This window comes from Bactrocera latifrons, unplaced genomic scaffold (assembly GCF_001853355.1).
Source record: "Bactrocera latifrons isolate USDA-ARS-PBARC rearing strain unplaced genomic scaffold, ASM185335v1 scaffold_85, whole genome shotgun sequence".
NCBI lineage: Eukaryota > Metazoa > Arthropoda > Insecta > Diptera > Tephritidae > Bactrocera > Bactrocera latifrons.
In genome coordinates this window covers 1,245,062-1,259,921 of record NW_017537545.1, presented here as the reverse complement: position 1 = coordinate 1,259,921, position 14,860 = coordinate 1,245,062, and the positions used below count along the sequence as shown (strand labels likewise).

Below are 14,860 nucleotides of genomic sequence, written 5' to 3'. Positions count from 1 at the left end.
TACAGTTGAACATTCCTAACACGCATCATCATAGTCCACAAAAAAGCCTCAAGTTATGGCAGGATATTTTTAAGCAATTTGACTCTATTGCTAATTAAAAATTCGAGTTATGGAGAACTTCGAGTTATAGAAGTTCAACTGTATTATATTTTTTGAGGATTGTGAATACATGCGTATGTTTAGAAATATAAATATATATGTTTTAGAAATATATACATACAGTCTCCCATAACCAGATACTGACGAAACAGTATTTTGGTCCAGTTATAAGATTTGACCGCTTAATAGATTGTACTTAATAAATATCAACAAATTGTGGGACCGATCAATATGTAAATGGAGATGTCCGTTTAATAGAGTGATTACTTAATGCAGCTTTCATTGTATTTCTGAGTTATGAATTATTTTGACTATCCTGTCTCCTAAGTTGCTTCAAACTAGACACGGTGTGCTAAATTTTACTAAAATTGGTGCAATAGTTTAGCAGTCCATCGCGAACAAATAACGTGACGTAATTTTATATGTTATATATATTTTATATATAATATATTTTTACACTTTTCAACAGAAGAAAACAATTTTTCATTGAAAATACAAAGACGGATTAAAAAATTTTCTTACTTGGATTTCGTGACAGCCCACAAACAATAGTAGTTCTTGAAAACAAGCGATCAGTTCGCCGTCACCAACTAACTGTTTTAAAAAGTAAAAGTGCAAAGGCAAGAAATCGCCGAAGCACGACTTTTATTGTCTCTTTTATCTAAGAAAATTTAAACAATCTACTTCGCCGATTAGCCGCATACAACCGGCAGCAATAAAAAACATCTTGTCTCTTGAGCTAATTGTGCGAATCAAGGTCGTTGCTTTATGTAAATTGCAGTTGTGACAGATGAAAAAATGTTTTTCTTTGGCAAATCAGCATGCGCCGCCAGCACCCACAATATGTTGAATGCATGTGCTTTTGTTGCATGAATGTTGGCATTGTTTTGTGGCAGCGATTGCGAGTTGATGATATGCAACGGTGCAATGCAGACATGCGGCAGACATTGCGCAACAATATAACAACAAAAACAAACATATTTATGCTCATAAATTGCGACTTGTCGTTGTTGCATTGATAAGTAGGCAGTGTGGGTGCAAGAATCAAATGCTGATTAAAGCAGCGCTAAATGCCACAATTGGGGGCACAGCTGGCCAATAAATTAGCTGCTTAATAAACGGCATATAGACCGTTAACATTTGATTTGATTTTTGAAAGAGCTGAAAGTACGCATTATTAAAGCAGTGCTGCAACTGCCGATTATGCAATTCTTCGGTTCGTATAATTTATTGGCGGTGAAACCGATGGACTTTCCTACGCATAGCAATGAATTATTGGACCGAGTAATGTGGTTTTAAGTGGCGCGTAGCGTGGAGTTTGAGGTTCGTTGCAGCAGTCTTTTGTTTGAGACCGTCTTTCCATTTACTTGCTTTAAATGTTGTTGTAGAAACGGAACTATGCTTGAATGCGAAATGATTTGCTGTTAGTTGCAATGCGCTTCCCCGATTTCATTGAAAGGCAGTTTGGTTTAGTCAAATTGGGTAATTAAACAATTTTTCGATTTCATATCAACAATTTATTACAAAAATACTTAAAAATTAGACACCAAATTAAACACACGAAACAAACAAACAAAACCTCTGCGGAAAAGAATACTCGTCGGTTGTTGGCAGTTAAGTAGTTTCTACTCAGCTCTGCTCACTCACTGCAAAAGTGGCCACCAATTTAGTGGTCGCTGTTCTTATTTTTATGAATAGTCTGCATTATTTACTCACTCCAGTCTCTCTCAAAGAATTTGCGCTTCTGGCAAAATCAATATCAGAAAATGTTTTCTCACATTACAAAGCTCAACAGCACGCACCGCACAACTACTTGTGCTACCATCAGTTTTATGTTTTATTAACGTTGAATTAGTCATTAGCCGCTGTCATATCCTTGTCCACATGATCATTTCTCTATTTTTTGTTCAAATTCACTCCTTAATGCAACAAACCATGACCATAACCATAGTTCAGCCCATAACCACCCAAGGAACCGTGGTAGGCGGGTGCGGCATAAACAGCTGGTGCAGCGTGCACCAGAGCAGGGGCGGCATGCACTACGGGAATAGCCTTGGTGGCCACTTTGTAGGTGTTGGCATATGATGTGGCCAATGGCGCGATGGTCTTCACCACTGGAGCGGCGACGATGGGTGCACTGTAAGTCTTTACAATTGGTGCGGGTGCCACAATGGCGGATGAATGGTATGCTGGTGCAACAATGCCACTGTAGCCGCTATAACCCAAACCATAGCCTAGACCACCATGACCGCTAAGACCGCCGAGTCCGTAGCCACCAATGTAGCCGGCGGAGGCAACAGCGCAGAGTGCAGACAGAGTAACGATCTGAAAATTGTTGAAGTTACAATTTAAGTATTTTTTTTTGAAAATGAAAATTTTATGAAAAATGTTTTTTTTTAATTTTGTATTTTTAAATACAGGAAAGGTTATCGAATATAAAAATAATATTATTAAAGATTTTACTTTACTTAATTTTGTATTTTACTTACTAAACTTTTAATAGTAATGTATTTATTTAATTGAATTAAACTTTTAAAGAGCTCTTCTTAAAATTTTTGATCTATAACAAAACGCATCCGATTAATATAGTCTAACAACTTTTAAATCGAATGGTTTCAAAAAAATCGAGTTTTTTCCTGTCTTATTAAATTTTATAACACCTCTAGAACATTGACCTAAATTTTCAAGTTGATCCGAATATTAGTTTGGGAGATACAGCCTAAAGCACTTTTGCATTAGATAATAGGTAGGCTAAGTGTGCCATCTATAAAAGCAGTTTTCCCGAAACTTTGTTTTTTAAGTCGGCCGGAAAGATTTCTCAAAAACTACTCTATCGATCTTTTATCAAATTTTATATAGGTCTTTGAGGAACTCCATTTAAAGACTAGGACGAAGGTTTTTTTTATTACAAATTTTTGAGAAAAAAATTTCACGAAATTTTCACAGGAATTTAAAATTTCTTGTAAAAATGTTTACCAAGAATCCAAATTTTAGTCTTTTTCCTTCGTCGACGTTAAGGATATAACTAAAACTGGTATTTTTCCAATGCAGGTGGATCTTCTTTTCGAGGGGTCACCGGAAATGGCGTCATAACGGCCGAGTTTAAAATATTTTTTTCGATAGTTTATGCCTTTAGAAATAACATATACAAATTTCGAATCATTATATCAAATAGTTTTTGAGTTACAGTCATTTAAAGAGTATCCACTCAGTAAAGAGGAAATCTGATCGTAATGAAATTTACATACAAATACTGAAAAATTGCATTTTGGTATGCCAAAAGGAACCAATATTCTAGATATATTAATTTTAAATTTAATTTTTTAATTTTTTTTCGATTATTATACTGCGAAGAATATCTTCTAGTTTAACTAGAATCTAGGTTTTATCCACGGAAAAGGCAGAAATAACTACTGGAGAAACTTTTATAACAGAATTTTTTTTTTTTGTCAACATTTTGACTGTGTAGCTTTTAAGCATGTATGAAATAATCCTGAATATAGTATAGTATATTTTTCGATATAACGTATTTTTTTTTTTTTTTTTTTTTTTAAGAAAAAATTAAAAAAAAAATCGTCTCCGTCCAAAGCCCATATATCACAAAAAATTTCACACTTTTTTTTTTAAAACAAAACTTCAGAAATATATATTTTTCCAGCACACACAAAATCAAAAATCACAATTCCTTCCACATCCTTGAATATCCTTCAGCTGCTTACCAATTTGAACATTTTGTATTGAGTTGAATTTTTTCTACGATTTTAGAATGTAAGACTTTCAGGTACAACTACCACTAGATATTGTTAACCGCAAATGTTGTTATGCCTTCAAACAGCAACTGTGGCAGTTATTTATACGCGAAAATCAGAAAAATTCTTAAAGCGCGCTGACGAAAATGCTGCGACACAAAAGAAAAATTTAAAAGCAAAAGTCAGTAAAGACAAACTGACGACCAAAGTGCGAGCGGCGACTCAGCTGAGCGTCAAAGCGCAGATCAAGCGCATGCTTGAAACAAACCACGCTGGCTCGCTGTAAACAACAAACACTGACGCTCAAACGAGTCAGCTGATGCACATACTCGTGCTTGGCACGAGAGCGAGGGGTAGCAAAAACATGAGAGCCAAAAGCAAAATAAATATTAAAAGTCCGGATAGAACCGTGCGCATGCGCTCAAGGCGCTCTGAGCTAAACGCTCAACAGCGTGCGCAATAAACGTGATTGCCGGCATCTAACCAATATGGCTTGTTCGCAGTCGCTCGCGCGTCTTTGACGTTCGCTGGTGGCAATCATAAGCGCTGCTCCATTTGTGATGGTAATTTTATTGGTTTCATTCATTGTGACTTTAATAGGTGGACAATTGAGTTAATATTAGCGATTTTTATGATTTGACTTTGAAGCGCCTGGTATTTTGATAGTAAATTCCTTTTTTGGTGGCCAAAGACGAGTAATAATATATTTATTTTGCATTCTCGCACCGGAAATCTTTGAAGGTATTTCCTCGAGCATACCCCTCACCGCATTCTAAAATAAAATAATATACAATTATTATTTTGGCATGCTTTATTATTATTTTCATTATTTATTTTTTTATAGCAGATCACATTATTGCTTAGATAACCTCATTGCATTAATTATGCAATGAAACTCATGTTACATTTAAGCATAAATTGAGTTTTTGTTTGCTTAGTTTTTCAATTGTTGCATGTCCTCTGGTCATGTGATGTCAAGTTTGTTATTCTGCAAGGTTTTTATTAATTAATTTAATTTTTCGCTATTTAATGGAGGCCTAGTAACGCTTTCTCATGATCTATTTGAAAAGTCGTTTAGAGTACGGCATTGTAACGTTCATTTCTAAGATAATTAGTTTTTGTAATAAATTAAATTTTACTGAAATAACAAAATTAAAAAATTTTATGCTGTTGCCTTTTTTGCTGTAGCTCATATTTTGATGCTTCTTTTGACTTTATATGATTATTCATCCCTAGAGAACGAGAAATACACCACAGGGAGTTTCAAAAACTCATTCGTAGATATGTAGGTGCCACCATTTGTTTATTCGATAGAGATGAGGTTGGAAATTTAGGTCATTGCCACGCTCACAAACCAAAAAAACTATAAAAAATTGCAGCTTACTGTAGAACTGTAGAATCTAGATTAAGAGGAGGTTCATCTTAAGAGAAATAGCTTAGAACGCCGGTCAGCAGTGGTCCAAAATCTCTAAAAACTGAATAATAAGACCCTTCCAGATCGACAAGACGCTTTGAGCCGATCACAAATTTTACAAATTTATTTAGATGGCTAATACAAGTTTTACTCTATCTTTTTACTCTAATCTATTTTATTTCAGCCTCAGTCTGGTAAAGGCTGTACTTTGGAAGAGAAAGTGCCTGGATGTTTCCATCTCATCCTACTTCAAACAACTATGACAACTAGTGTCCGACAAGATTTTGAGCTTTATCCCATGAACGCTTATTGGAAAGCGTCCAGTAAGAATTCATACGATTGAGGCAAGATGAACTTTGTTCATCAGTAGATTACTTACGTTCTATTCTAGGTCAGAAGGGTCTCACAGTCACACAGCGATAGAACGCTAAGCATAAATAGATATCCAACTCGGTCCCATTCCGATGTGAGTGGTGCGAGGGTGCCCCTATGACTGGCTCATCGGCTTTGCTTTTGCTAGCGATTCCGCTGTGTGACCAGGTACCCAAACCTGTCTGATGATGAAGTAGCTTGATGCTATTTCTACTTAGAATAGACATTTCTAAGCTAGCTTTGCTGCCCTGCTGTTGGAGTGAATGCTTACCACCCTAAAAAAGGTTACACTTCGTAACAATACGTCTATTGCCACCTTTATAAAGGCCATTTTTGCCTGAAAAGCACAAGAGTGGTCCGGTAGTTGAAGGTAAGATTGACAGAGAGCTACTACAGCCTTCCTTTCAAGCTTCGACCCATCCATGAAAACTCCTACTGCGCATCTTCCCCCCATCCGTATCTTCCTAAATATTTGGGGTTTAAGAAAGCTTTTTATCTATGGATTACCCTTACAGTTTGATGACGGGAATATTCAAAGGATGGGAGAGGCACGTTTGTGATCTAATACCTTCTAGTTAAAAACAACATTTCAGTGTTTTTTAAGCCCAACCGGATACCATGCTGAGGTACTCTTTAGGTAAGTCTTAGACTGCGTTTAGAGACTGTCTTAAACCATAAGACAACGTCGTCAGCTTCCATCCGTTTACTACGTTTCTCCACATCTTCAGCAGTGGGGAATGTACACTACTCTGCAGGTAGCCTTATTAACGTTTGGGGATGTTTTGAAAACCCCACTCCGCTTGCCGTTCTGTAGCTAAGAAGACTATATATAAGATGCCTGAAGATCGATGCCACCCCAAACTTTTCCAGGGGGTTTAGACACTGTCTCCGGCGGCATATTATTGAAGGCCTCTTAGATACCAAGAAAAGTGCCTACATCTAATTTTTTGTGCATAAAGGCTCCCTGAAACCATAACACTTCTCATATAAAATTGAGTCGACCAACCTGCCTTTGATATGTGGTAGAGGAGATGAAATTCTTTAATTTTTTCGATTCGATATTTTAACTTGAGAAAATATCTGTAAGACGATTTTGATGTCGAAATCAGTGATATAAAATAGCTTATGAGTCGTGATCTGTCAACGGTTTTAAATATTTTGAAACTTTAGTCTAAGTAAATGGCATTTCGTGAAATCTTTTAAAGAAATGTTTGATAATCATTATTTCCTAATTGCATAATAGACAATCGCCTTTGATATGTGCTCACATTTACTAAAAACTGAAAACAATTCGTCGTTAATCATGACTCAAGGTATTTGAAAAAATAGTTTTCTTGCTGCATGCACTACTGCTTCATCTTTGGCAATACCGTATTGGAATTGTAATGTTGCAAAGTTTTGATACAGTTTTTTGAACAAAAAACTTTGATATTTCTTTTTTCGATATGCGTATCCAATATCTGAAATTTTGTGATTTGCAATAATTGAATAACAGAGTGTTTTCGTGTACTCTAATTGATTTAATTACAAAACAATTAAATGCAAATCAAAGCTTTTTAAACCATATTGGCTTGTTACTACAAGTAGTATACATGTGTGTTATATGAGTACGAATTATATAAGTACATACATAGTAAGTGTATTAGTGTAAATTCATTTAACTGAGTGGTCTAATGGTTCAAACTGTAACTGAAGAATGTTAGCATTTAAAAAATTAAATAATTAATTGTTGAAAGTTATATTACGATTTTTCAATATTAAGTAATTATGTAGTAAAAGCCCTTGATTTGAAAGTTTTATAATTTTATACATTTCAACATTAATGATACATTTATTGAACCAGAAAAAAGTTAAATCACAGATGCATTACTTATTACGATTTGATCTGAACATTATGCTCGGAAATTGTACTTTCCTTGCAATAATTCATGTCAAATTTCGTGAAGATATTTTGTCAAATATGGTAAAAAGTTGTTCATATAAGTACTTGGCTTTGATCCGCCAGTTTGGGCGGCAGAGATATGCTACTGTTGTGTGATATCGGCGGATCTGATAAATGAACAATTTCTTGGAGAGCAAAAAACGTGCACAAAAGGACAGAACGATATCTAAAAATTGATAGATAATTTCGCTAAATCCACTCAGCTTATCAGGCTGATCATTTATATATGCTTCTTCTAGAGGTAACAAACTAAATACACTTTGTTGAGATACAAAATTGATGCTATAAGCTATCCAAATATTGTTCAACTGATACTCTGCTTTTTATACTCTCGCAATATGTCACTGCAGAGACTTAGAACGTACGCGAACACATGATCAGTAATGACTAGAAGATTTGAATTCCGGGTGACGGTCTATCCTTTTGTTGATCCATCCACCTGAGCAGTAACTTAAGTAGAAATTGAGATACCCTCATGAAAATTGGTACTAAAGATGAGCGTAATGAGCGTAATAAGCGTCTAAATAATGAAAGAAAACCATAATTTGGTATAGGAAATCGCAGTAGAAAAGGCTTGGCCTTTGACCGTGTATTTATATTCAAAGTATTTACCATCCAAAGTACTAAAGTCTGACCACTACACTTGCCGAGAAGAAAGTAAAAATGGGTGAGATCATAAACATACATACAAACAAATATATGTGTTATACAGAAGTTCATTCAAATGCCTAAATTTATTAAAGAAAGAAGAGAAAACATCAACCAGAAAATAGGTCACTATATTGGGGCTAACAGGCTTAGACCAAGGTCTGCAAAAGTGGTTTAAAAGGCCGAAAATATTATAAGAAATATTAGAATGTTATTCAACGGTCACCAGATACACGGCATCCGGGAAATTTCCAGGGAGGATCTCTAATGGTATGGAGAGCTTTCGGATACAATGGCGCAAGCCCAAAATGTTTTCCAACGATTTAAATAAAATTAATGAATCAAAAAAACTTGGGATGTTGAAAGAGGCGTACGGTGAGTATACTTTTATTTAAAAATATTTTTACTAGTGGTACAAGGCTTCCAGAGAAGGTTAAGAAGATGGCGATCAAATCACGATGCTCCTTTTGGACGTCCCAGAACATCAACGACCGACGAAAATGTTGAGAAAGGGAAATAATTATTATGGAAAATCATCGAATCGCTATTAATAAAGGTGCCACATTTTGGATTGAATTTTGAGCATGAAGAGTATGGCAGCGAAGTTCGTTCCAAAAAATCCGTCGCATGAGCATCGCTCTGGAATTATTGAATACGTCAACGGCGATCCAGTTTAGCTTAAAAGGGTTATAACGGGTGATAAATCATGGTTATGACATCGAAAGCAAAGTTCATTCCTTCCAATGGAAAAGCTCAGGAGAGCCAGGCCAAAGAAAAATCGCCGAGAGAGCTCAAGAGCATATCAAAAAATGCAAACTGCTTCGAGGATTGGGCAAAATGACCATATCCAGAACTCGGCACAAGTGTATTATGTTATATCTGAAGGGAACAAGAGATGTTTAATCAATTTTACAAAGTCCTTTTTTTCTAAAATACGGGGAAGGAGCCATTCCATTCAAGGATCTCGTAACTATAATGATATTGAAAATCATATATGAGTTTCAGTGTGTGGATAAAATCCATTTGTAGTAGGTCACTTATAATATTGTTGGGCAGTCAGAGACAATTCGAGTTCTAGGTTCAAGAGTAAAACACATGATTTAATTTTGCAAACAATTATTGAAATTCCAAGGCTGGATTACGTGTGGTCAAATAAGGATATAAGATGAAAATTAAACAAACTTGAATTCGTTGTATAAATTTATTAAAAAATACTTAAAGAATTAGATTCAAATTCGACAACACAAAAACAGGCACTTAGTCAAACTTTCTGATCGCCCATAAGCTCACCCACTCGTATAATCAATTGTTTATGTCACCGCTATTTTCATGTTCTGAATAGCCCGTACACTCGAAAAATTATCTCCAAACTAGTGCGTGATGACAAGGATTTTATGTAAGATAACAAGGTTTCGTGGTATGTTTAACTATAATTATGTACGACGTTTCGATCACTAAGCGATCACTAAACCTACATCTTTAACAAATTTCAATAGCATTTTGACTGGAAGCTCATTTGCCTTTTTCATATCCTTGTTCGCCTTAATCCATATCACTCCTTTGTTGTACACTTAATGCAATAGACCATGACCATATCCATAGTTCAAGCCGTAACCGCCCAAGGAACCGTGGTAGGAGGAGGAAGTTTGGTAGGCGGGTGCGGCATAAACAGCTGGCGCAGCGTGCACCAGAGCAGGGGCGGCATGTACTACTGGAATAGCCTTGGTGGCCACTTTGTAGGTGTTGGCATATGATGTGGCCAATGGCGCGATGGTCTTCACCACTGGAGCGGCGACGATGGGTGCACTGTAAGTCTTTACAATTGGTGCGGGTGCCACAATGGCGGGTGAATGGTATGCTGGTGCAACAATGCCACTGTAGCCGCTATAACCCAAACCATAGCCTAGACCATCATGTCCGCTAAGACCGCCGAGTCCGTAGCCACCAATGTAGCCGGCGGAGGCGACGGCGCAGAGTGCTGATAGAGTGACGACCTGGAAATTGTTATAAATTATTAATTTAGTGAATAAAAATATCAAAACTAAAAGCTTAAAAAAAAAATTAAATCATTTCGACCAAGCTTAAAGCTCTCCATTAAATCTAATCTGTTTTTCCTAAATCTATTAATTTTTTTATTAACATTGTTTTCAAATAAAAATATAGTATTGAACCACTTGAACACTATTCACACATATTTCTCTTTAATTACATTACTGTAATATTCACTGATTTTTGAGAGGAATAATAGCAATTAAATACTTCAATATCCTTGCTCTGCTTACCAGTTTGAACATTTTGTTTTGAGTTGAGATTTGTTTGAGTTTTTGGAATGTTAGACCAATGTTAACAGCAAATCTTGTTATGCCTTCAATCAGCAACTGTAGCAGATATTTATACGCGAAAATCAGAAAAATTCTTAAGCCAAGCTGCTCCAAATTCTGCGACACAAAAGAAAAATTGACGTATGAAAAACAAAAGTAAATAAAAGTAAAGTCACAAGCAAAGCGGGAGAGGCAACTGAGATGAGCGTCCAGCCAATCAAATAAAATCTTAAACGCTTGCTTAAAAACACCACACTGACTATCAAACTGGTCAGCTGATTCACATGCCCGTGCTTAGTACGAGAGCGAGGGATTGCAAAAACATGAAAGCATGCGCTTAAAGCGCTTTTTTATTTAATACAACAACAATAAACAACATAATTTCGAGAGATACATACACATATGCCCTCTGTCGGTCAGTCGGCGGCGCAGCGGATTGGTGGCGAATATAATCGCTGCTTCATTTGTGATGGTAATTTTATTGGTTTCATTCATTGCGGTTTTAATAGTTGAACAATTGCGTTAATCGCGGTTTAGACGACTTAGTTTTAAACAATGACAACGAAGTTTGCTTGCTAGTTTGCGAAAAACATCTAATAATATTTTTGGTGATTAACTATCGACGCATGTTTGCATTCATAATCGAGTAAGTTAGTACGAATCTGTAAATTCTGTACAAAAGTATTTTCCAAAAATAATCACTTTCAACGAAGAACGTAAAAATTACCAGTGGATTACTTTTTGTTGAAAAAAATATCAGCCGCTGGGAGGCGCAATAATCATATCAGATTCTTTTAAATTTTGCAAAGGGAGTCGGACAAATCGAATGTGCAACAATGAGAATTATAGTCATAACAAAATGCAACGGATTGGCTCGTTAATTCAAAACTTTAGCTACAAAATAGTAACAGTAAGGGCCTAAACTGGCTCGAAAAGCGAACCATACTCCAATATAGGCCCAACCAAAGTTGTGAAAAAAGTCTTAGTAATATACTAATTCCTTTTGCTTTCAAAACCATGGTATCAATATGAATAATAAAAGAAAGGTTACGGTTCATAGTCAATCACAAATCAACAAGTTTACTTGCTCTATCTTATAGCTTTTTATTATTATATTAGTAGGTGCAATGGCAAAGCATTTCTATCACACCAAACAATCAAAATGTTTAAGTCTGCTTGCAACATACACTTTTTATCAGTTGAAGTATGTGAATTATGTATAAGTTTCACGTCGATCTTAAATTCCAATAAATATAGAAAACCCACATTTTTTATACACAAATCTTAAAATTCAAGATTGGTTGAAACTAGTTCTCACATTTCTATAATCTTCATTAACAAATTTTCCGATTTCTGCATGCGAAATTTATTTGGAAGAACAATTTTGCTATAATAAATTAGAATATTTTAACAACCTTAGGTAAATGTGCAACTGTAATTCTATAACCAATACCTTTGCAATTTGCAAAAGCATGAAATAATTGTTTTCACCCGCCGGTATTTCCTCCTTACTTTGTATCAACTTACAGTTTGAATACATCAAGTGTACTAAAACTGATCGAACTTTTTACAAACATTTTCCAAATTTTCCAAACTTTCCATTTTTTCTTTTTCTTTTGGTAAATAATTAGCATCTAAGGAAGTTCTTTAAAGGCACTTTTAAGGTTTTCTATCATACTTTTTCATATACGAAAAACATTTCAGCAACGCCTTATATGGATATTCAAATGCATTCAGTTGATTAGTTATAAAACTACATCATTCATATGACATCATTGTCAAAAACAATCCAAAGGTAGTGACAACCGAAAAAGAGTGAATATCAAGAAACACCAAGAGTAAAACGAAGAAGAATAACATATAACTGAAATATTATAGATTGAACCGTACCCATTCAAGAAACACAGGTACTACGCTTAGGATCTGTATAGAAATGTAAGCGCATGTAAAGTGAATGGACCTGTGGAAAGTGCAAACAACAGATTGTTTTCCACAGGGAAATAGCGAAAGAGCGGTATTACGTAAATAAATTTTTATAATTTGCTAAAATGTGGATTTGAAAATTTTTGTAACTAAATCATGTATAATATATTTGGTATCATATATAAATGACAGCCCGGCGAACTAAGATTTACCATAGCCATTTCGTCTGTATACTCGTACCAGTCCCTCAATTTTTGGAATAATAACATATTACATGCGTCCTTTTGTCTCCAAGAGAACTGTAATATAGTTGTCATACAAACGATTGATTAAACTGTAGTCCTCGTATTGAAAACTTTTTTTATTTGAGAAAGGTATCTTTACAATTTGGCATACGAGTAGAATATTATCCAAAGCATCTCCGTAAAATTGTTCAGATCGAAACACTATATAATATGGCTGCCATTCAAACTGATCAAATGAGATAAACATCTTTTCAAGCTATTTTATTCTAGAAAAATTTCAATTGTTGAAGGAAGGCTTCTGTGCAAAGTGTTAAAATTTTTTCTTGTTTCTGTTTTTAGTACTCTCCCATATTTATCAGTCGCAAAGTTGAAAAATGTACGGTTATAATACAATTAGGGGTGTGGTCTCATAAAGTCATAAATTATAACGAACCGAAAACATAGTGTTGAGAATTATATTTTCTCAATAAGAATTCTCTAGATATCTAGCAATTTGCATGTGATTTTATTTGAACTGATATGATAGAATTATTTGCCATAAGCTTTTAACTTAAGGATTTAATAAAAAACAAAGAATATATAAATATACATTATGACAAAAAAGCGCCCGAAAATTGCAGATAAATTCCCGTCGATACGAAATATGAGCGAAATCTGCCAACCACTTTGTTTACAGCAGTACACCACAAAGACGGGCGTGAGATCGTTGATCTTCCACCTCATCAGCTGATGAAAATATTAAAAAAGTGAAGAATATGCTACTTGAAAATCGAGCTTGACATATCTCGCGAGTTCGTTTGAATGGTTTCGGTAGATATTTCTGATATGAAACGCGTTATTGCACGACTTGTCCGGATAAAGCTGAACTTTTTTCCAAAAGAGTACCATAAACAGGTCTCTTTGGAAATGCTGGATCATGGAAATTCCGATCTAGATTCATGAAGAGCAGTATAACTGCCGATGAGACATGTCTTTACGAGTTTGACATGCAAACAAGTCAATAATCAACGGAATAGAGGAAACGCATGTGCCGAAACCAAAAAAAAAAAAAAAAAAAAAAAAAAAAAAAAAAAAAAAAAAAAAAAAAAAAAAAAAAAAAAAAAAAAAAAAAAAAATAAACCACGCCAAAGCTGTTCAGAAATGAAGGTGATACAGATTGGTTTTTGTGATATATTTTCCAGGAATTTGTTCCGAAAGGATAGACAGTCAAAACACTCTTCACAACCGGTCGAAATTGTCGAAGAACAATTGAACAATTCATGGATTTTACAAGATGATACCAGCGAGTCACGATTGCGACCGAATTTAAAGCCAAAAGCGCAATACATACCTTCGACAGCCACTGTATTAACCAGACTTGGCTCCGTGTGATTTATTTCGGGTTATTCAAACTGAAATTATTGATTCTTGGAACTCGTTTTCAATCCATCGACCAGAAAAAACAAAATTCGCTAAAGGAGCAGAAGGCCATCCCAAAAAATGCTTATGAAAAGTATTTCGATGATTGGAAAAATCGTTGACATATGAGTATAGTATAAGTCCGTTGGTGATTAGCTTGAAGGCGACAAAGTAATATTGATGAGTAGTTAAATGTTTTGCGTTTTATTTCCAATTTTCGGACACTTTTTTGTCGCAATATATACATGCATTTACATTATGCATATTGTATTATGTTTTGTGCCGCTTTGGAAAACTGAGTCAGTATGTTGACCCCAACAATTTGGTGAAGTCATTCAATACACACGTTTTGCTATCTTTTACATATAAATCTGATCAATGCTTTACATTTTTGCAAATATACTGACGCATACTGCTATTACGCTCACGAGCAGACTAGAACACATTTCAGATTTGTCATTCGCTGAAATTAATTCCAATTTATTTATTGACTAGGCGGATGTGATGCAAAAAAATTTTGAATTTAATGAAATCAAGCACTGAATGGGAATGCAGTTGCTCTCAGGAAATGCTTTGCTACTGAGTGTTTCGCCTTAATGCTTAAGTAAGCTCTTCTAAGTTTCTGATTGTAGTAAAAGAAATATTTCTTAAAACGGAACGATTAAATCAGCTAGAAAATATTAGGTTAGGTCAATCTGGTAAGCCAATAAGCCATGCATACACCAGTTTACGATGCCAGAAGGAGTTCA

General features: G+C 35.1%; 2 protein-coding genes across 3 annotated transcripts; both read right to left on the bottom strand.

Moving 5' to 3' along the window:
* Positions 1 to 1,784: 1,784 nt before the first annotated feature.
* On the bottom strand, positions 1,785 to 3,913 carry LOC108977167 (cuticle protein 38-like). The gene is made up of 2 exons (XM_018946741.1): positions 3,819 to 3,913; positions 1,785 to 2,424 (listed from the first exon to the last, which is right to left on the bottom strand). Exons 1-2 carry the CDS (start codon positions 3,828 to 3,830, stop codon positions 2,020 to 2,022), a joined length of 417 nt encoding a protein of 138 aa, XP_018802286.1. The 5' UTR covers positions 3,831 to 3,913; the 3' UTR covers positions 1,785 to 2,019.
* A 5,498-nt stretch (positions 3,914 to 9,411) lies between these two features.
* LOC108977169 (cuticle protein 38-like) lies at positions 9,412 to 10,577 on the bottom strand. 2 transcript variants are annotated; one of them, XR_001994014.1, is made up of 3 exons: positions 10,507 to 10,577; positions 9,743 to 10,218; positions 9,412 to 9,703 (listed from the first exon to the last, which is right to left on the bottom strand). XR_001994014.1 is itself a non-coding variant. In XM_018946744.1 (2 exons), exons 1-2 carry the CDS (start codon positions 10,516 to 10,518, stop codon positions 9,796 to 9,798), a joined length of 435 nt encoding a protein of 144 aa, XP_018802289.1. In that variant the 5' UTR covers positions 10,519 to 10,577; the 3' UTR covers positions 9,412 to 9,795. The 2 variants fall into 2 exon arrangements, 1 of the variants encoding a protein (XP_018802289.1); XM_018946744.1 differs by having other exon boundaries at positions 9,412 to 10,218.
* Positions 10,578 to 14,860: the final 4,283 nt, after the last annotated feature.